The sequence below is a fragment of the Spermophilus citellus genome (assembly GCF_964194105.1).
Source record: "Spermophilus citellus genome assembly, chromosome: 3".
Lineage (NCBI taxonomy): Eukaryota > Metazoa > Chordata > Mammalia > Rodentia > Sciuridae > Spermophilus > Spermophilus citellus.
The window spans coordinates 17,026,672-17,049,709 of NC_138184.1; the positions used below are offsets into that span (position 1 = coordinate 17,026,672).

The 23,038-nt window shown below is 45.3% G+C and overlaps 1 protein-coding gene across 7 annotated transcripts in view; it reads right to left on the reverse strand.

Moving 5' to 3' along the window:
- Window positions 1-767: 767 nt before the first annotated feature.
- The window catches only part of SUGP2 (SURP and G-patch domain containing 2), a 34,507-nt gene continuing 12,236 nt past the window's right edge, over window positions 768-23,038 (reverse strand). The window contains exons 4-12 of one of the 7 annotated variants that reach the window (XR_014021156.1): window positions 22,632-22,752; window positions 14,539-15,026; window positions 11,999-12,110; window positions 10,195-10,727; window positions 8,577-8,638; window positions 4,724-4,860; window positions 3,890-4,010; window positions 3,156-3,255; window positions 768-1,015 (exon numbers count right to left, since the gene is read on the reverse strand). Coding sequence is in view for 6 of the 7 variants with exons in the window: in XM_081287082.1 (XP_081143208.1) it covers window positions 3,890-4,010; window positions 4,724-4,860; window positions 8,577-8,638; window positions 10,195-10,727; window positions 11,999-12,110; window positions 14,539-15,026; window positions 22,632-22,752 (1,574 nt within the window). In the remaining variant the exon portion in view is untranslated. The other 6 variants (XM_081287082.1, XM_081287083.1, XM_081287085.1 and 3 more) reach the window with 6 other exon arrangements.

Sequence of the window (23,038 nt, forward strand, 5' to 3'; positions counted from 1 at the left end):
TTGTGCAGCTGGCAGAATGGTAGTTGGGCAACAGTGTGGCTCCAGCCTCAGTAGGGACTCATCAGACACTCACAAGCCCTTAAACCCCCTACAAGCACGGGGGGGGGGGGACAACTTACCCCTCCTTCCCTGGACCGTCTACCTCTGCTTCTCTATTGAATGGGGTGGTCTGAGTTGAAGGCAAGATAGGGTAGAGGTGCCTGGAAAGGGCCTGCTCATTCACCACACTCATCGTATTGTGGGTCTTGCTTGTCCTCAATGATGGGGGGGGCGGTCCTGCACCAGCTCCCTATGGCCCTGTTGTCTGTCTCTAACCTGCTGGCAGGGACCTAAATGCATACCACCTGATCAGGAGGCACCGGGAACAATGGGTAGCTTTGATCATGCCCTATAAGTCACTCCTCAATAGAAGGAAGGCCCAAATGTACCTCTTGCAGCTGAAACCCCAAGCCAGGATTAGGTGAGGCTGATGAGTCATAAGCTGTCACTCCTTGACACCCTCAACAGAAGGCTTGTGCTGTCTGCAATTAATTCCCCACACAGACCAGGATCCCCCTTCCCAGAGCTTGGCCACTAGCTCTATGGCATCTCTCTGCTTCCCTGGTGATGCAAGGACCCCTCACTGGGGCAAGCCTGAGAGACACGAGGGAAGAGTCCTGGGGCAGCAGAGAGCAGGTCCTGGGCAGCAGCATACCTTCAGTAGCATGTCCGCATTACCATCTTCTGATAGGTCTGATTAAAAACACATCAATTGAGATCACAGGAAACTGGGTTTCCTCTACATTTATTGCAACTGCTAAATGATTGACAACATTCACAACTTCTTAGGTTCTTAAAAAACAAAACTTTCATTTGGTAACATCACAAACATCTTCTAGATTTTACCAAGAACCAAAATCACTAACATTGTCTATGGGATTTCCAGTGATGGAAACAAGTCAGAGACGGTAAGCACCCAAAGTGGCAGGTTAGCACTTTCCGGATGCCTGTCGTCCTCGTGGAAGAGACCCTGGAACTAGAATGACAGAAAAAACAGTGACTTTGACAAGGTCACACACTTGCACATCCCGCTTGCACATAATGCTCCCTCCCTGTAGAATGGCCTTGACCTGAGAGCAATGGTAGCCTGGGTGGAGGAAGAGGAGAGAGGAAGGAATAGAGGTCCAGTGGCATTAGCCCTGGCCCAGCACCAGGACACACAGCCACATTCCCCAAGTTCCCTGGGACATATTCACAGCCTTGACATGAAACTATAGGAAAAGCATCCTCCCAGCATTTATGGGACTTTTTAGGTTCAAGAAATGGTTGTTACTGTGACATTAGTCAAAGGCTCACTGAAATAATCTCAGGTCATACTGAGATGTGTCTAGGAGTGGCAGGAAGCTCGGGACCAGAGCTCACATACCAGCAATTCCTCAGTATTTTGCTTTTTAATAAATTAAAATTAACAGGTTAGGACAAAGTGTGCACAACAGTCAAAGCTAAGCTGGAAAGAAAGAGCTAGATATCCATGCTGGGGGTGGGGGAATGTGCCCTGCTAAGGGACAATGAGCACTTCTCAAGAGGCCTCTATGGACTAGTGCCTGCTTTGAATTCCATCTGTTCACCTGACCCATGGTCAACATGGAAGTTGCTGGAAAGGTGAGGATAGAAAAGAGAAGATGAACCTCCATACATGGGGTCTCCCAAATCTGTCCTCCCGCCCCCCCTGCAGGCTGGCTTATTTGAGAGTTGGACTGAAGCTCATCCTCAGTGCTGGCACCTCCTCAGCCATAAAGATCTGCCAGTTGCCAAAGCAACAGAAGTGACCAGAAGCAAGCAGGCCCCAGGGACCGCACCTGCCACGAAGAGAAGCAGCATGGAGTGGGGACAGTAGGGCCAGACAGAACCCAGAGGTAGGAGCACAGCCTGGGAGGGCTGTGGCTTTCAGAAAGCAAGGATTCCTCACAGTCCTGAATCTCACTCGGCTCTGTGGCTGACACCCTAATTGTTGCTGGGTAACCCAATCGCTGGGTGTCAGCAGGATTCCAAATTTTCCAGATTTTAGCACACATTTAAAAGTTCAACACTGCTGCTTTATGAAGAAGGGTTGAGATGCCCCCAGTCTGAGCATTCCACATGGAGTTACAAAGTAGGAGTGTTGAGGAATCTGGAAAGTTCTGCAATTACCTTCTTGAAATAGCAAACAGCTGCAGAGCCAATCTTCTGAGAGCAGCCTTTCTGTTCTTTACAAAAGCTCTAAGACAACAATTCTTTACATTGCTGCACACGTAACAAATGAAGTCTTGGAGAATTTATAGCCTCTTGGCCCTTTGTAGGGAAGACTCCATATGCACTTAAAAAAAATCCAGTGGCTTAGGTGCAGTGGTGCACACCTGTAATCTCAGCTACTTGGGAGGCTGAGGCAGGAAGATCACAAATTCAAGGCCAGCCTGGGCAACTCAGTGAGACCCTGTCTTAATATAAAAATTATAAGGTTGGGAGATGTAGCTTGATGGTAGTACACTTGCCTAGCATGTGCAAAGCCCTGGTTTCCATTCTCAGCATGAGAGGAAAAATCAAATCCAAAAATACCAAGTATATCCTGTTTCCTTTGTGGATTCTAGTCACACATACATTTGGGAGAAATTTCATATCTGTTTAATGTTACTCCCCACTGAATACAGCTATATTAGACTGTTGCTAAAAACTGGTGAAGTCTCAGGATTTTTAAAGAGATAAAATGCCATTAATATGTTCAATAAAGCAAGTATCTGAACTGTTCAGAGATCTCCATTCAGCTTTAGTATCAGAGTGTAGACCTGGAGATTACCAATCTGTATCCCTAGATAAAATTCTGGGGGGCAGGAAAGCACAATCTGCACTTGTGTCTGCATGGCCTTTGGTGCTCCAGGACAGCAATGACCCCTGTGCCAGAAACTTAACCATGGAGCTGGGTCCACTGCACTTAATAGGCCAAAGTACTTTTGGGCAGTGCCATCTTTTGGAGAGGAACCAAGACAGACTTGGAGAGGACTTGATGCGGAAAGCATTTGGAAGAGAGAGGAAAGGCAAAAAGTATATTGAGAATGGTCATTCTGTTTTTCTTTAAGAGAAAGGCAGACTGGCGTTGGAAACCTCCACCCCAGAGACTGCAGATGTTGGTTTTCACGTACACACCACACCATACTTGGGCTCCAGGTAGATCCAGGGCAGGATGATGGTTTAAGAGTAATTGCGGCTTCAAGGTTTATCTTTCTCATCAGTGGTTCTGATCTAGTCAGGAAGAGAACGATTTTGTTCAAAACTGAGAGTTGGGAAGTCATGGGTGAAGGGTAACTAAAGAAAGAGTATGAGATTTAAAGGCCCAAGGCCCTTTGGAAGAGAAAGGATTTGAAGACCCTCAAAAAAGGATGTGGCCAACCGCTGCTCCCTGTGGTTTTGGCTTCCACGTCCGTCCTTATACTTCCGGATAGCAAGGCCACTCCTGACTAGGGAACAGTCCGTGTCCTGGCTGCATTATGTGGCAGGTGGCTGTCATCTGTGAGAGAAAAGTAGAGCAAGAGAGAGGCCAGAGGCAGCCTGGTCCCATGTCAACTGGCAAGGAACAGCCTGCATGCACGTCCTCAGAGCCCAGCACAGAAGCTACTGCCAGGGTGGTCAGGCCATGAGGCACAGTCCATGAGGCAGGCTGGCCACACCTTAGCTAGTGTGAAGCTCGTTGCTCCAGCAAACCTGGAAGGGAAGAAGTGGGACATATCCACATCCAAAGACCCTTTTATTTCCTTCACAGAATTTTATGATTGTCCGCTTTTGAGGAAGTGGGGAACATCAGCCTTTCTGGGGGAAATGTTACACACCAGGATGTGAGCGTGGGCAGAAGTCCTCATGCACCGGCTCTCACACATACCTATTTGTTGGCCCGTTTGTGTCTGTACATCTGCATCATTCTCTGACGGAACACGTCAAATGTGTCTTCTTTATGCTCCTGCCCTTCGGCACCCAAGCCCTCCCCTTCTGAGGCAGTTCCCCTAAGAAGTAAAATGGAGGATTAGTTGTGCACCTGAGCCCAGAGCTTGGGATGCAGAGACTGGAATATGGGCTGGAGTGGTAGTGGGACACAGAAATGCAGGACACATACAAAGACATCAAAAGAAAAGGAAAATCAAAATAACAAAGAATGGAAAACCAGGAGCACTCACTCATTGTCAAGAGCACTAGCCACCTCAAGGTGCCCGGAAACTCTGGTCCCAGTAAATCACCTTACCCCACAGAAGCTATCTCAGCAGTAAATGAGATGACCTCTGGATGTTATGAGGAGGGTCTCATAAACTCTGGGTCTACGTTTTCCCATCCTGGTGGACCTGTTTCCCTTGGAAGGGAGTGTGATTCTAAGGCATATGTACCCCAAAACACCACTCAGCTTTTATGACCATAATAAACGGGGCTGAAATGACTAGGGCCAAGAAGCAGCTGAATGGTCTACACAGATACAGGAAGGAGCCATGTGAAGGTATGTATATAAATAGTTAATTCTCATTTGAAGGCTCCTTTTGTTTCAAAACAAAACAAAACAAAAAACAAAGTAATCAAAACCAAAACCAAACAAACCCCCAAACCAAAAACCCAGCTGCCAACTTTAAGCCATTTTCAACATGAGAGGAACCAAGACTCAGGCTGCAGGCCAAAGGCTTTAGGGCTTGACCTTGTCCGCCTGTGGGGGCTGCGAGTCTGTGCCACGTACATGCTGACGGGCTCCCGGATGCCCTTTCCGCAGGAGCCCAGACCATGGCCCTCCTTCCAGCCCATCTTTTGCAGCATCTGAAAGCCCAGATTCTTGTCAGTCAGCTTCTGCTGGGCGAAGTCCAAGTCTTTGGGTTTCTGAGGAAAAAGAAAGAGCTGGGCATGTGGACTGCAGGGAAGTGCCTGGAGCCAGAGTCCATTCTGAGTTGGACCTGACACTCCCAGTGTCCTCCCTACTCCTTTGTCACTTCCCAGGATGATCAAACCCCAGTCATCTCCTGGCTTCCTGCAACATCCACAACAGGTGGGACTTCTAAAGGGTAGGGGCCTAAGGGGACATGCCCTTGTGAGACAGAACTGGCATCTGGCTCTGGGGCCTGGCCACTGCTAAGACTGAGGAAAACCACAGAAACAGATGTCAGGTCCTGGGGTTAAGGGATCAGAAAGCACACTGCAGAGCAAGGGGCACCAAGGGATAGGCCTTGACACAAGAGGGGGCCAGAGAGGCAGTGGGGAAATCAGCTCTTCTGCCCCTTTCCACCTGCCACCCTTGGCTTCATTTACTTGCTACCCCACCTTCCCTGTCTGTCTTTCCCAGGGCTGTTTCTACTTGGGTGCCAAGGTCCACGTCTAGCATTAAACAGAACTTACCAAGAGCTGGCACTGTGAAGAACAGGGCCTAAGAAGTGCATTATGGATGGTGGGGAGGTTGAGTACCCTCAGGCCACAGGGTAGAGACCTGGGGAGGTTAAAAGCCCCCAGACCAGCCCCTCCCTCTGGAGGAGGAGCCAGTGAGGGTGAAGAAGGAATTTCTAATCACTCTTATTAAAGTAACCTAGATGGGTAGCTTAGGACATTACCCTGTGTGTGCTATTCCCCTTTCTCCCTCTTTAAAGATATTCACTGAATTAACTGGAGAGACTGCTCTGGAGAGGGAGGGAAAGAAGGAGGGAAGAGAAGGAAAGATAGAAGGAAGGAGGAGGTAGCAAGCTACATTAAGTAGTATCCTCAATGATTATGAGGAAGATAGAGGCAACTGATACTGGGGATAGCAGAGAAGATCTGATTTTGGAACAGGTATGGGAGCAACTAGGAGAGGGCTGGATGATCCTGGGTGACAGGTTGAGTCCTGTGATCTTAGGGCCTAGCGGGTGGTCAGCCCTCAATAGTTTATCTACCTATAACACAGGCCTCAGGAGGCTCGATTCAAAGACCAAGTCACCACTAGTCATGTGCATCGAGGTGCCCAGGAATATCAGCTTCCCCAATATTGGGACTATGGAGTTCTGGAGAGGCCCTCTGGCCATCCCTGGGGTAAAGCTAAGAGCATGAGCCAAAGCAGAAAAGGCTGGACCAGGGGTCCGAACATCCTACCAAAAGAAGGCAGGCACAGGACCTCAGGTCAGGGAAAGAGGGAGAGGAGAGCCAGGCAAGGAGTACGGTGTGTAGTGCTCTCATCCTAGAGGGGACAAAACAACCTGGAGAGGAGCTGAGTTCACAGACACCAAGGTATATCCCTAAGATATCAAGCAGCAGGGTTGGCATATGTGTGTGAGCTCAAGTGATGCTATGCAGGCTGCATTTCCACACTGCAAGGAAGTCTCTGCAGGGTGTCAAGGAGGGGAGGCAGGAGAGATGAGCTGGGACATGAAGAGGGTGGCAAACAGTATGGCAAAGACACCAGGTGGGAGCTGCCAGCACTGGGAAGTCCCTCACCACCAGGATGTGACCTGAAGAATGGAGGAGGTAGAATACAGCTGCTGGGATGAGAAATGGGGGTCTATCCAGCCCTGCCTATACCCCTTTAGGAAAAGCTGCTGGAGGGTGGAGGGTTTGGTGGGAGGAACAGGGTGGGCTTAGTCTGGATGTATCTTTGTGAACATTTAATTTGTGTTTAACAATCATATTGGTCAGTTTTCTGCAGAGCTGGAAGAAAGCTGCGCCCTGGGGCTGGACTAAGGTGCCACAGAGAAGAGATGCAGGGGTGGTTATTGGCCACCTGCCATCACCAGTGGGAGACCCAGCAGAGAGCAGTGATTGCAGGATACCCAGCAGGCACAGGGTCTGTTTAAACTTTTCGGTACCTCCTACCTGGAGGGCAGGTGTAGCCATCCCATTTTACAGAAGTAAGCCTGAGGCTCAGGAGTTACATGCTAAGGTTACCAAAGAATAGGTGGTGAGACTGAGCTTGAATCCAGCTATGCCTGCATCCAAGGCCTGGTTGTGCCTACACTGGGTTGGTACCCTTAACCCAGGTAACACAAACAGGCATCAGGTGCCCACTCAGCTCTGCTTAAAGCGCTGCCTCTCTGATGGCTAAAAACCTGCAAAGTCACTCCACATGCATCCCAGGTGACCTGCCTAACCCACACACAATGCAATGTGTCTCCTCTCCATCTGGAGAACATATCCCTTTTCCCATGCTCTGCCCCAGAGCATCAGTAAATGGCAGCTTTATTCTCCTTACTGCCCAGGCCAATTTCCCTGGGGTTACCTAGACGCCTGGGTTTTTGCTCTTCGATATTTAGACACCAGAGAGTCCTGCCAGCTCCACTGTCACCTTTTCATCACTCCCTCACCTCATACCTGGTCCCACTGTCCTAAGTCTGAGCCTCCTCCTGGGGCCTCTGCTCTGCCTGGATCCCATGCCATAGGCTGCTCTCCACAGAGTTGCATGTCTCTACCCAAAACTCTGCTCAAGTCCCAAGGGCCTCCCTCAGAGAAGGGCCATAGCGTGGGAGTGTGCGGTTCTGGAGAGGCCCTCTAGGCTATCCCCGGGGTAATGCTAAGAGCATGAGCCAAAGCAGAAAAGGATGGACCAGGGGTCCCAACATCCTACCAAAAGGAGGCAGGCACAGGACCTCAGGTCCAGCCATAGGGTCACATCTGTTTGTGACCCTGTGTGACCTGGGTCCCCCCACCCTGTCACTCCACTCCTGATACATTGCTGGCCTGGGACTGTCCTGGGTCTCTGTCCAGACTGTGTATTCTTAAGATCTCTGAAGGCTCTTCCTCACCTCCTCCAGGTCTGGGCCAGTGACACCTGCCAGGGAGACTTTCCCTGGCTTCTCTGATTCAGTGACACAGGCCCAATCTCTCTTTATTCCCCATCTCCTCCTACCTGCTTCTCTACCTACAGCACCACCTCAACTGAGTCACACCCATGTCTGTCACTTGCTGACCTCCCTGCTGCAGCCTAGCCTCTGATAGCTAGAAGGAACCTGTCGCGTGGAAGCTGTTTCTGAGCACACACCCACTTTTTTTTTTTCCCTCCAGAAGATACACACACACTCTTCATCACAGCCACATTCTATGAAGCTTTAACTTCTCAATGGCCATTATCTTGCTCATTTCTCAAGTCTTACTATACCCATCAGGTCTCATTTGTCAAACTAAGAACCACCCTCCTATACTTTGGGTGGTTTAAAAAGTCCCCTGAGAAGTCTCTGTTGTATTTTGTCTAGTAACATCTCAGTGTGAAATATGGCTATTGGTTACTTTTTTTCTCTTCGCTACTTGGGATTGAACCCAGGGGAGCATTACCACTGAGCTACTTCCCCTGCCTTTTTTTTTTTTTTTTGGCGGGGGACCAGGGTCTTGCTAAGATGCAGAGGCTGTCCTTAAACTTGGGATCCTCCTGCCTTAGTCTCCTCAATCATCAGGATTATAGATATGTGCCCATGTGCCTACCTCACTTCTTTTTTGAGATGGGATCTCACTATATTGCTCAGGTTGGTATCAAACTCTTGGATTCAAGGAATCCTCCTTTCTTAGCTTCCTGAGTAGCTGGGACTATCAGTTTATCACTGTACTTGGTTTTGCCTGAGTGAGGACTTGTTAATGGTTAAGCTCACCTTCTTTTTGGACATGGGACGACCTCGAGGCCTATCATAGGCAATTCGAACTGGTTCATGGACTGAAAGACAAAAGAAAGATATATGTACATACATACATACATACACTTTCCCCAATTACCTTATAAGGAGACAATTTGTTATGGAGTTTTGGCTCCCAGCTTCTCTGATAATAGAAGATGCCCTACACTCTACCCCGATAGTGGCTGCTGCATCTTGGCTCCTTTCACCAATGGCCATGACCCATATAGCAAGTGTAGAGGCTAGATGTGTCCAGAGTCAGCAACTTGGCCCATAGCAAAAGGCTCAACTAAGAGGTGTATCACTTTGAAAAAGTCTACTCAAACATAAAAGCTCCCACATTTCTAACAAATGACTTGCTATGTAGATTATCTTCCATGACCACAGGACATTTTTAAATTTTTGTTTGGCAGTGCTGGGGATGGTACTTGCATGGTAGGCAAGTACTCTACCACTGAGCCCCACCCCTAAACATCACAGGAATGCTTTCCTTCAGCAAATGAACTATTTGCAACACTGCCCTCTCAATTTCTCTGCAACTATTCCACTGGTAAGGATTTAAAGTCCATCTAAAACTTTCTAATAAAAATCATGCTTTTCATATGGACTATTAATTACACTATTACTATTTTTGATAAAGGGAAGATCAGCAAGCCAGTTTTATTTCATTGACCTCCCAAAGAACAGACAGCATCCAAAAGAAAAACAAAGAATGCCACCTTCCCCCAGGTGAGACATATTTGACAAGCATTCTGATGCTGGGTCGCCATCTACAGAAGTTCTACAGGATGGAAGGGTTATGGTGGAACAATTAGCAATCCACTGCAATGTCAAAGTTTCCCAATGTTTCTGCAATGTCAAACAAATACCAGGACTCTCCCAAAGGGCACTGCTGCTGTGAATGTGATGGTCTCACACAGAGGTAGCTGTGATAGCTAGCTGTGAACAGTATCCTCTGCCCTCCCGCATCACTGTCACTTCAGGGAGCAGATATCACTACCCCAGGACTTCTGGGAACCAGAAGGCAGGCTACTCCCCAAGGGAGTCCACAAAGGCTGGAAGACCCAGGCCCAAAGTCAGGGCTCCTCCCAATGGACTCTGGGCATTAACAGAGATAGCTAGCAGTTCATGGAGTGCTGGAAGCCATAGCCTAATGAAGAAACAATAACTTCAGATGAACTTGGAAACAGGTTTTGCGTTGGCATTATGGAACGGTGTTCAAAATTGATGAAATTATTTTAGATTAAAATCACAAGACAAGGGCTGGGGTTAAAGTTCAGTAGCAGGGCGTGCTCTCAGCATTCATGAGGCCCTGGGTTTGATTCCCAGCATTGGAAAAAAACAAAACATAAAAAAACATAATCAGAGAACTCCATGCAGTGTTGGACACTTTGGAGCTCTCACACAGGCCTCTGAGGGTGGATATTTGGGAGGTGGTGTCCTACTGAGGTCACCATAAAGGTGGTAAGTATGGGTCAATTATGCAGCTGAGCTATGGCTGAGGGCCAGTAGATTCTTCAGAAATGGTCAGGCAATATCTCCACTACCTTTCACGGTCTCTAAAGCAAGAACTGTGCTGTCATAGGGAGGCACTCACCTTGTGGCTCCTGTATGAGACACACCCTCTTGGGAGCTGGAATCATGCCAACTTTCAGTGATTTGCTGCTGATCCTCTTCCGCGGAAAGCAGGTGCTGGAGGTGGCCTGTGACAAGCCAGGAGTTCCGGCTGGGTCATCCTCAGCACCTTCGCCAGGGAGGCCATCAGCAGGGGGGCTTCCCTCAGAGCCCTCAGACTTGTCAGCTCTTACTCCCGGCCTGGAGGCTCTGTGAGCAAGGGCCTCCTCTCCCCCTTCATCCTCCTCATCCTCTTCCTCCTCATCCTCCTCTTCTTCTTCCTCCTCGGGAATCACCTCTGGGCTCTCCAGCTCAGCCTCCTGCTGAGGGTGCTCATCCTCTAACTCTCCTTCCCTTTCCGCATGGTCTAAGGGGCTCTCCTGAGAGTCTGCACTCTCGCCACCCATGCTGGCCTGAAGGCTGAGGGGTGATGATGTAAAACAAATAGATGGGCACAGTTCAAACACTTTCTTCCGGTAGAATTTGAAAGCAGAACTATTTTGGTCATGTAGGAACCTGGGACACAGATGAAATACACTATTAACCAGAGGATACCTTTAAACATTTTTATTTGCTAAAACATTCTGGGATGAATACAATGAAGCTGGGGGTGAGAAAACAGAATGAACTACCAGGCCTCTTCTGTCACAGCTGTGGTTTGATGGTACAGCTTCTCAATGAGATAAAGTGATAAGAACTAGTAACTTAGCAAAGGAACCAAAAACCTAAGAGGCCTAACTGCTTTTCAGGGGAAGGAGGTGAAGGAACAAGGAATTTGTAGACAACCAAGGAGGATGATAGAACCAGCTTTGATGCTGCAGCCAGGAGATCTGACATGGGCAACACCTCATCCTTTCTGGTTACTTAACTGGCCTCTCTCGGCCTCCACATATGCATTCTGATCTCTGGTTCTTCTCACACTCTTGAGCTATGAGACGTGGAAATGTGCCAAGAAACACTACACAGCTACTGCAGAGATCCAAGCTCTAAAGAGCTGTGAGGCAGGCCTCAGAGAGGGCTTATCATTGCAGAAGCTCCTCCAATGACTCCTGCAGCACAGCAGATGGACATTGCCATGAGGCTTCACAGTCTAGTGGTCACCTCTGACCTTAATCATAGTTGTGGGGCTGTGGCTGATATGAAAATGTAACACTCCAAAGGAACAAAAGTCCACCTGGATCAAAGGAAAGACAACTCTTTTTTCTGGATAGGATAACTCAACTCTAAAAAGATGCCAGTTCTCCCCTAATTAATGTATAAACATCCCAATAAAAACAAGTTTCCCTGGATTAGGACAAGAGGATTTTAATATTCATTAAAAATAAATAAATACATTAGACTATCTGGGAAAATACAATACCAACAAGGGTACCTCATCAAATACTATAAGATGTCATAACTGCCTTTGTGAGGGTGAAAGAGCCAAGTAGTCCATATGGCAGACCAACAGAATATACTAGAAAGCCCTGAAACATGGGATCTGATGAATATGGCCTCTAAAATTACTGTAATAAAGGTAGTGTTTTCAGTGAATGGTGTGGAACAACCAGACAGCTTTCTAGAAAAAAATTTAGGCCTAGGTATAGTGGCACATGCCTATATCCCCAGTGACTGAAGAGGCTGAGACAGGAGGATCACAAATTTGAAGCCAGCTTGGGCAACTTAGTGAGACACTGTCTCAAAATAAAAAGGGCTATAGATGTAGTTCAGTGGTAGTAAACACATGCCTAGCCTGTGCAAAGCCCTAGGTTCAATCCTTGGGTGGTAATGAGATTGGGGGTACATACCACAGGTCAGGATTATCGGTGCTGTTTTCTATGCTGAATTGCTCAATCTCTGGTCCCACCTGAGCAACAAATCTGGCCAGTTTCTCTGCAGTCTCCATGGTCTTCATGTCAACTACAAAACATAAGGGACCTGTCATGGCTTCTGAGCTGCTGCTACTTCCCACATAAACATTGTGGAGCAGTGAAAACTGACTGTAAAGATGGCCCTATGTCCCTCCCTGTACTCTGCCCTTTGCCAAGTGACTCTGCAACTCTGTTGAACAGGAGATTCCCACCCACCCCCCCATTTTAGAAATGGTTGACAAGATATGGCAGAAGTGTCACCTGCCAATTACAATCTAGGCCTTGGAGGCCTCAAGCATCCACTGTCTCTCCTGGAGCCCTGCCCTGTCAATCAGGTAGCACACCTGGGTCTGGCTGCTGTGGGTATGTGGCCCAGACACCCCTGATACTTCAGTCCCCAGCCCCAGACAATCCTAATACTGACCACAGTCACATATGCAGGCCCAGTTTACCAGATACTAAGGAATAACAGAAGCCTCATGTGTACAGCCACAGTATAGTTTTATTGTGACAAAGCGATAGGCAGAGAATATAAGAGATTAGAGTATTACTACCTGCAATTAAGCCTCATTATACAGAGAGACAGTAAGGCTTAAAGGGGACTAAGAGAAACAGAAGGGGTTACTCAACTCAGAAGCCAGGGATGTCAACTAGCCCTCAGCACAGTACTACAGAGGTCTTGGTGAGGAAGAGGCAGAATGAGAGACAAAGGCAGTCCAGAATATCAAGGGAGTCAAGGATATACAGATGGCCCCTGTTGGTTCTGCTTCTAAGGATTTAACCAAATGCAGATTAAAAATACTCAAGTTGGACATGGGGCACATGTCTGTAATCCAAGATGCTTGGAAATTTGAGGCAGAAGGATTGCAAGTTCAAGATCAGCCCTGGCAACTTAACAAGACCCTGTCTCAATATAAAAAAAATAAAAAAGGGCTGGGGTTGTGGTTCAGTGGTAGAGCGTTCGCCTAGCATGTGCGAGCCCCTGGGTTCAATCTTCAATCCGCATGGAAAAATAAAGGTCCATCAATACCTAAAAAAATATATTAAAAATAAATAAATAAAAAAATAAAAAGGGGGCTGGGGATGTGGCTCAAGTGGTAGCGCGCTCGCCTGGCATGCGTGCGGCCCGGGTTCAATCCTCAGCACCACATACCAACAAAGATGTTGTGTCTGCCGAGAACTAAAAAATAAATATTAAAAATTCTCATTCTCTCTCTCTCTCCTCTCTCACTCTCTAAAATAAATAAATAAATAAATAGATAGATAGATAAATAAATAAAATAAAAAGAGCCAGGTATGGTGACGCATGCCTATCATCCCCAATGGCTTGGGAGGCTGAAGCAGGATCAAGTTCAAAGCCAACCTTGGCAAATTAGCAAGACCTTAGCTAAGCACTTAGACCCTGACTCAAAATACAAAAAGGGCTAGGGATGTGGCTCCGTGGCTAAGTGCCTCTGGGTTCAATCCCTGGCAATAATTAATTAACTAAATAAATGTACCATGGGAGTTAAAAAAAAAAAAAAATCAACCAAAATACTCAGAAAAAAACTGCTTCTGTACTGAAGAAATTACTGATTTTTCTTTTTCATGTTCCATAAATAATGTAACAACTATTTATGTAGCATTTATGGTGTATTAATTACTACAAGTAATCCAGGGATGATTTAAAGTCTGTGAGAGGATGTGCACAGATTCTATGCAAATACTACTGTTTTATAAAAGAGACTTGAACAACATTGGATTTTGGTTTCTTTAGGAGGCCTGGGAACCAATTCCCCGAGAGGAACTGAGGGACGACAGTAGTAAGAAATGGAGTCACAGAGGGCTGTGGTAGAGTTGGTAGAGTGCTTGCCTCACATGCACAAGGTCCTGGGTTCAATGCTCAGCACTACACACTCACACACACACACACAAAAAAAAAAAAAAAAAAAAAGAAGAAGAAGAAGAGAAAGAAACAGAGGAAGAAATGGAATCACAAGCTGGGTATGGTGGCACACGCCTGTAATCCCAGCGGCTCAGGAGGCTGAGGCAGGAGGATCAAAGGTTCAAAGCCAGCCTCAGCAATTCAGCCACAGCAACTCAGTGAGACCCTATCTCTAAATAGGGCTGGGGATGTGGCTCAGTGGTCGAGTGCCCCTGAGTTCAATCTCTGGTACCAAAAAAAAAAAAAAAGAAAACAAAGAAATGGAATCACAGGTATAGAGGACCCAGTATCAGGACCCTGCTGGGGAGCACCAAAGTTCCACCCTCAGGAGAGGAAGAGAAGATGATGACAGACTCACTCTGGGCCCTCTAGAGAAGCAGAGAAGAAAGTGCCTCCATGTGTGCCTGTCCTGTCCAGATCCCTATAGCCATTGCTTCCCACATTGTCCAGGCCACTGAGCAATCTACATTGCCCCTAGTTCTAGGAAGACCCCTGAAGATGAGAGTAGGGATTGGGGTCTACAGAAGGGGATCAGGAGTGAATGAATACCCACCGTCAGCAGATGGGCTGGGAGAGGAGGTGTGAGGGGTTTCAGAGACATCCATTTCTGCTGGTTTAGGGGATGGGCCTGAGGCTTCTGGGCTGGGGTCCTGAGGAGAGTGTCTGGCTGGGTCTGGTGGGCAGTCCTTGGCAGCATTGTTTCCATCTGGCAGGGATGACTTTGCCTGTGAGGAGCCTGCAGCCTGCCGACCATGATGTTTTAGCCTGGTGCCTGACGACAGGAGGGTCTGAGTCCCAGTGGTTGCTCTCCTTGCCTTCCAGCCCCGGAGTCCCTGAGCACGAAGGATCCGCCGACGCTGCCAGGGAAGCAGTCTTTTTTTGAGGTTCCGTACTGCCTGGGCATACAGCATGGCCCGCACTGCACACTCAGCAGATGTTGGCTTCCGGTCGGTTCCTTGCAAGGTCTGGCTCATCCGCTGGGTCTCTGCTAACTTCAGCTTATAATACTTATATTCCAGACTATTTTCATCAGACAAAAACCTATGCAACAAGACAGGCACAGCAAGACATTTGTGAAAACACCACACATTTCTGCAAAGCCTTTCTAAGTGGCAGCCTCCCTGCTGTCCTGTTTTCTGAGGACCTCGTTGTGGCTTCACTGAGGACCCAGAAAAGGGCCTGGGGCCCCTGCCCTGCCCAGAGTGATCACTGAACAGTCAGAGGAGTCTTGATGAGCACTGGTTGAGTTTTTCTTAATTTCTGTCATCTGAAGACTCTCACAGCTTATAGGGTTTTGCAATACAAACCAGTCACCCTGGAGCCACAGAAACTGTGGGGCTGACACCACACTATGCTACCAGCACTGTGGCAGCAGTGGTCTAGCCAGGCAGAGTGCTTGGTGAGCTTTCAACTATACCAGTAAGGCAGGTATGACAAGACCTATGAGAGAACTAACAAGGAAGCATGTGCCCCGCTACGAAATCATATGGCAGGGTCATAATGCTGAGAATAGTATGGAAATCAGAAGGCTGGGGCTGGGGTGTGGCTCAGGGGTAGAGTACTGACCTAGCATGTATTAGGCCCTGAGTTCCATCCACAGTACTGGAAAAAAAAAAAAAGTGGGGATGGGGGGAGGGGGGGAAGAGAGGAGGCCTAGCTATGTGTACTGACAGAAAGATACCTGTAATATGTCAATGAGAATGGCAAGCTAAAGAATAGCTATGTCATCTGAAACTGCTGTGTGCACATACCCATGCCCGTGTAAATTTGCTTTTGTCATATAGTTTGAAAGAATATAAAGCAAATTTAATAATGAGCTCTGAAGGACAGAAGAGGGTATTGAGAGGGATTTTCACATTTGATATGCTTTGTCCTTTAATATGCACAGGGGATTGGCTCCTGAACCTCCACAGACACCTCTGGATGTCCAAGCCCCTTCTATAAAATGACAGAATTAGCATAGAACCTACACACAATCCTCCTGTAGATTTTAAATCATATCTAGATGACCTAGACTATCTATCTAATGCAAAGTAAATGCTGTGCAAATGGTTATTATAACTGTATTATATATGGAAGAATAACAAGAAAACAAAATCTGCGTATGTTCTAGACAGACACCATGTGTTGTTTTTTTCTGAATATAGCTGATCAGCAGTTACTTGCATTTGTGAATGTGGAACCCTCAGGTATCATGTATAATTTTTTTCTTTCATTTGCAGTAGTGGGGATTGAACCCAGGGTCTTGTGCATGCTAGGCAAGCACTCTTTATCAGTGAACTACATTCCTATCCCTTCTTGTTTTTATTTTGAGACAGGGTCTCACTAAATTGCCCAGGCAGGTCTCAAACTTTCAATCCTCCTGCCTCAGCCTCCTGAGTAGCTGGATTATAGATGTGAGCCAGCATGCTGCCTGGCTATATGTATGTATTTTTTAAAGCATTATATACTGTTTTTCATTCATTAGCATCTTACCTCTGTTAATCCTTCCTCTTTATTTTATTTTTTTTTTTAAAGAGTGAGAGACAGTGAGAGAGGGAGAGAGAGAATTTTAATATTTATTTTTTAGTATTTGGCGGACACAACATCTTTGTTTGTATGTGGTGCTGAGGATCGAACCCGGGCTGCACGCATGCCAGACGAGCGCGCTACCGCTTGAGCCACATCCCCAGCCCAATCCTTCCTCTTTAGTGTCTCAGTTTGTTTAATCATTTTCCTTCTAGCTCCATTGGCTGAATGCTTTTTATGTCTACTCCTTATTTCTAATAAACACACCTAAAGTCAATTTCTGCTAAGCATTGTGGCTACATTTAGTGTGCTTCCTCTGCTGCTTCCTGCTAAACTGTCTCTCATTTCAGTTCTGAATACTTCCTCACTCAAAAGTTACTTCAAAGCTGGATGTGGTGTGTACAACTATAATCCCAGCTACTCAGGAGGCTAAGGCAGGAGGATTGCAAGTTCGAGGCCAGCCTCAGCAACCTAGTATGATCCTATTAAAAAAAAAAAAAAAAAGGTGGGCTGGGAGTATAGCTCAGTTAGTAGAGCTATACCATGCACAAGGCCCTGGATTCAATCCTCATTACCAAAAGGAAAAAAAAATTAAATAAGGAAAGGAAGGAAGGAAGGAAGGAAGGAAAAGGGTTGAGTATGTCATTCAGTAAAGTGCCCTTAGATTCAATCCACAATATAAAAAAAAAGTTACTTAGATGCCTATTTCAGTTGTTGCTGGTCTCAAAGTTTCTACTTTGTCCCAATGTGGCCTGTGTGAGTTCTCTTTCTTAGGATGCTTCTAGAGACTTATGTGCGAGTTACACCCCAATTAATCCATTAAGTTGAAAATATCATAAGATGAAAATGCATTTAATTTTTTTTTAAAGAGAGAGTGAGAGAGGAGAGAGAGAGAGAGAGAGAGAGAAGAGAATTTTTAATATTTATTTTTTAGTTCTCGGCGGACACAACATCTTTGTTGGTATGTGGTGCTGAGGATCGAACCCGGGCCGCACGCATACCAGGCGAGCGCGCTACCGCTTGAGCCACATCCCCAGCCCGAAAATGCATTTAATACCCTCCCCCACCTACTGAACATCATAGCTTCTACTAGTGTAAAGTTGGGCGAAATCATCTAACACAAAGCCTATTTTAGGGCTAAGGATACAGCTCAGTTGGTAGAGTGCCTGCCTTGAATGCACAAGGCCCTAGGTTCAATCCCTGGCAACACACACACACACACACACACACACACACACACAAAAGTCAAGCAGGCCACAGTGGTGCATATCTGTAAGCCCCAGCCACTTAGGAATCTAAGGCAGGAGGATTGCAGATTCAAGGGCAGCTTGGGAAACTTAGCCAGTCCCTGTCTCAAAATAAAAAGGGCTATGGATGTGGCTCAGTGGTACAGTACTTGCCTAACATGCAAGGCCTTGGGGTTCCAGCCCTAGTACCACAAAAGGAAAAAAAAAAATAAGAACACAAAACTTGTAAGCTGGCACTGGGTTCAAACAGCAATTAGCTATGAGTCTTTTTGTGCTTTAGTTTCTCCAACCCTAAAGTGGGGAGGATAAAGAGAGATAAAAAACTACTTCATTTTGTTGTTGAGGCTTGAATCACACACCTTTTGTTATGCAGCAAAGCTGTGAACACTGAATACCATTAATTGCTCAACAAACATTAGCAGATTATCTTGTTTATGCTTGTTCACTATGTTAGTAAATCTTCTACATCCTTCTTTGAATTACATCATCTGCCCTTTCCAGAGAAATAGATACACATCTCCTATCAAGGTTTTAAATTTATCTATTTCTTTTTATTATAGTTTTGGTTTTAAACAATTTCTCAATATTGTTTATTTACATAGTTCAAAGCTATGTATTTTGTGCATCCAGAATCACAATTAGGCCTGGGGGCTATAGCTGTGTATAGAGTGCTTGGCTAGCATATGTGAGGCCCTGGATTACACCCCCAGTACTGCAAAACAACAACACCACCACCACCTAACACTATCGTTATTCTGAATAAGAAAATGGACTGGGCACATACTCCTTCTCCTTCTCTGCACTGCCTGAATTGTTTAGATATCTGAGATTAATTTCCCCCCCACCAAGTATCAATTATTTATATTTTATATTAATTTTGGGGACCTTGGACAATACTGCAGAAGCTAGCCAAGAAGATCTTTTAGCCACTTGCTCTTTCCCAAGCATGTAAATATGCAGACCTAGTGGGCTGCCTCTGGAGAATACAAGTCAGGGCTGCCCCCCATCAGAGGACAATTTAGAAGATGAGAGAAAACCAGCTGTGATGTGTGCCTTCATCTCTATCTCTTGCACTTTGGGATCATTTTCCTGGCTTATAGTTTTGCAATTTCTCTCATAAGAGAAGGAAGTCTGGGCTGGGATGTGGCTAAGCAGTAGCGCGCTTGCCTGGCACGCGCAGGGCGCTGGGTTCGATCCTCAACACCACATAGAAATGGAATGGAGATATTGTGTCCACCTAAAACTAAAAAATAAATATTAAAAAAAAAGAGGGAAGTTTGCTACTTGATATTCCAAATGAAAAAGCAAAGCTGGGGGCTGGGGATGTGGCTCAAGCGGTAGTGCGCTCGCCTGGCATGCGTGCGGCCCGGGTTCGATCCTCAGCACCACATACCAACAAAGATGTTGTGTCCGCCGAGAACTAAAAAATAAATATTAAAAATTCTCTCTCTCTCTCTCTCTCTCTCCTCTCTCACTCTCTTTAAAAAAAAAAAAAAAAAAGAAAAAGCAAAGTTGCACTGAGTATCTGCACTTTATTGTACCAGATTGAGGTAGGGTACCTCATAGGAATGCAGTAGCCAGATCTGTCCATAAGGATCCACCAAGAAAAAACATGCTTGCCCCTTCCCCATTAGAAAGGATGTGTCAAATCTCTGTTGGCCCTCAGAGACAGAGATAATGAATGGTAGCCTGTTTCCTGGAATCTGACCCTTTCATACCCTAACCAATAAAAAGAACCAATCATAGCCAGTAACCTTCATCCTTGGTTTCAACCAATGGTGGATCAAAAATATTCAAAAAAAGAAAAAGCAATCGTGTCCTTACTATACATGAACAAACTTTTTCTTGTCAATACCTAAACAACAGAATATGACAACTATGCGCACAGCATTTATACTGCATTAGACAATAAAAGTCATTTAAAAATGATTTAAAGTATATGGGAAGATGTGTACAGATACCACGCAAATATACCATTGTATACGAGGGACTTAATCTTCCCAGATTTTGGTATGCATGTGGGATCTTGGAACCAGTTCCTTGTGGATACTGAAGGATGACTGTAATTGATTTGAGACCTAACAACAAGGGAATTCTCTGATCAGAGGCTAAGAATTCCTCAAACAAGCTGGTTGTGGTGATACATGCCTGTAATCCCAGCTAGTTGGGAGGCTGAGGCAGGAGTATCACAAGTTTGACACCAACCTGGGGCACTTAGCAAGACTCTATCTCAAAATAACAAAAAAAAGAAAAAAATGAAAAGAAATTCCTCAAAAAGAATTCTGCAAACAAATGCTGAGAGGAGAGCAAGCAAAATCCCATTTGTAATAAGTCAAGAAAGAGCAACAGAAATACAGGATGGGCATGACCTCATGTATTGAGTGAGATAAGCATATAATTTAAAAGTTAAAAATCCCCAAATAACCTAATTGTCCCAGTATCATGAATTGATTTTTTTTTTGTTACTGTTTTTAAATTTAAGAATTATAGGCATAGTGGCATATGCCTATAATCCCAGTGACTCAAAAAGTTGAGGCAGGAGGATCATAAATTCAAGGCTAGCCTCAATTTAGTGAGATCCTGTCTCAAAATAAAAATTAAAAGGACCAAGGATGTAGCTCAGTGGTAAAGCACCCCAGGTTCAATCCTTCTGCCTCAGACTCCTGAGTAGCTGGAACATAAGCACATGCCACTGTACCCAGAAAATATTTTTTAATTAAATAAACACTTAGGCCCCTGTATACTTTGTATTATTCTATGCATATTACCAATAAACACTAGCTGGTTGAATACTTATAAACTATTTTTTGAGGCAGATCTGCTACAATCCTTAATTCAGGGTAGGGTGTAAAATCAGAAATAAATATTGAACTAGGGATCTAATAGTTAAGGAAAACCAACATAATGAAGGAGAGGCACCAATCTCAACAAACAGAGCTAACACTGGTGAAGAAAGTTACTATGAGAAAGAGGAGCCAGGCATGATGGCGCATTCCTGTAATCCCCAGGGCTCAGGAGGCTAAGGCAGGAGGATTGTGAGTTCACAGCCAGCCTCAACAACTTAGAGAGGCCCTAAGCAACTTAGTGAGACCCTGTATCTAAATAAAATATTTAAAAAGGGTTGGGGATGTGGCTCAGTGGTTAAGCATGCCTATACAGATTTTTAGACTAAACCAGGAGATTTAGTCTAAAAATATGTATATGTAATGAACAGTTCTAAGGAGGATAAAGGTATATATTATATCCATGAAACAGGAACTGGCCATTAAAAGAACCTCTTAGGGGTGTTGAAAGTGAAATCTATGCCCTTAGAAATAGCTAGGTATGGTGGTTCATGACTCTAATCCTAGCTACTCAGGAACTGAGGTAGGAGGAACACAGGTTCAAGGCCAGCCTGTGCAACTTGTTGAGACCCTATTCAAAAAGAAAGAGCTGGTGATGTAACTCAGTGGTAGAGCACCCCTGGGTTAAATCATAGTCCTGTCAAATAAAGAAAAAATAAAAAGAAAGAAAAAAAGGAAGAAGAAAATTTTAAAAAAAGAGAAAAAGGAAGGAAGGTCTGTCTTAGTGGTTGGTTGATAGACTAGATTCTGATGAAGGACAAATTCAAAAGCTGGTCCTAGAAATGTTATGACCCTTAAACTCCTTCAGGCAGAATTATCTGGAGATTATACATGGAAGGAAAGTGGTATAAAAAATGAAAAATTGTTAAGCTTATGTTTCTGGTGTGTATGCATGAACTCTTCCAAGTGGTACTTGTATTAGTTTATCAGAAAAATAATTGAACATATAAAGAAAAGCAAAATGTTACTGTCATGACCTATTCCCATGTTTGCTCCATACCTTGAAGGCAGTGATTTTCAATTTCTCAAATTACTTCTAAAAGGTGCCTCTGTATATTTTTTCTCTTTTTTGTGGTGCTGGAGATCAGACCCAGGGACTCATCTGACCTGACCACTGAGCAAAACCCCCTATCTTTTTTTTTTTTTTTTGCAGGCTAGTGGGTGGGGTGGGGAGTGGGCTGGGATTGAACACAATGACACTCTATCATTCTTTTTATTTCGAGACAGGGTCTCACTAAATTGGCCTTTAAATATACAATGGTGCAAAAGTGATAAGCATTCAGTAGAAATCAGATTTCAAATTTTGAATTTGGATCTTTTCCCAGGCTAGTGATATGTTGTGCAATACTCCTAATGCTGGGCACAGCAGTAAGCCAGTTCCCAGTCAGCCACAGGATAATGAAGGAACAGCTGACACTCTATAGTGTCCTATGTTACTAGGCTGTAATGTGTGGGAGGTTAGGTGTTTGGAGTGTGCACCACTGCACCCAATCATCTGTGATATTTTCAACTTCCAACATGTTTATTGGGTGTTTACTGAGATGTAACCCATGGTAAGCCAAGGAACATCTATAAACGAAAACATCAATGGATGTCAGTCAGCACACAGGTGGGCTCCTTCTACATTCTATTCTTTGGTACTTCCTCTAATGAGCAAGTATTATATTTATCATATAATCCATTCATAATGTTAAAAAACTGTTCTAAGCCTAAGGAGCAGCAGTAAGGCAAAAGGAGAGGATAGTGTCATAAATAGAAATAAATTGCAAACTGCTATGACATTATTTATCCCATTATGTGCTCTTGACACACACATATCTCACTGTACCCTTAAAAAAGGAACTCTAGGTTTCATTCATAGACAAGAAAAGGCCCCATGGCTGGTCTCAGCAGAGCTGTGGCTTGCTAAACCCATGTGAATCTGACCCAGCCCCGTGTTCTTTCCATTGAACAACAATGCTGTTCAAAACAGACATCTCAGCTGCTTCTTTCAACACCAGCAGAACACAATGTGGAGGGGTCTGTAGGGTCAACTTTTAAAGACTTACCAGTAAGCAGGGTCTTCCTTGAGAACAGATCTCTCTTTGGGAGAGAGGGTGCCTTCCACAATGCGTGTGACAAGCTGGTCAATGGTGTCCACCACCTTGTGATCTGCTCGCTGGGGAACTGCTGGAACATAGAGAATGGCTTTTCTGAGAAACACACTAGACCATGTGTGTCCTGGAAAGACCAGGACAGTGAGTCACAGGGCTTCGTCTGAAACCTAAGCAGGCACCAGAAACTGAAATCCTCATACATAAGACATTGGCTTACCAATGTACAAGAAGTCCTCCCCAAATGATAGAACAGCATAACTACTAGAACTGAAATGTCACAGACTTAACTGTATGGAGCAATTTATGCATACAGTCTAGAAAAGGAAAGGATATATAGCAATTCCCTACTATTGTTTATG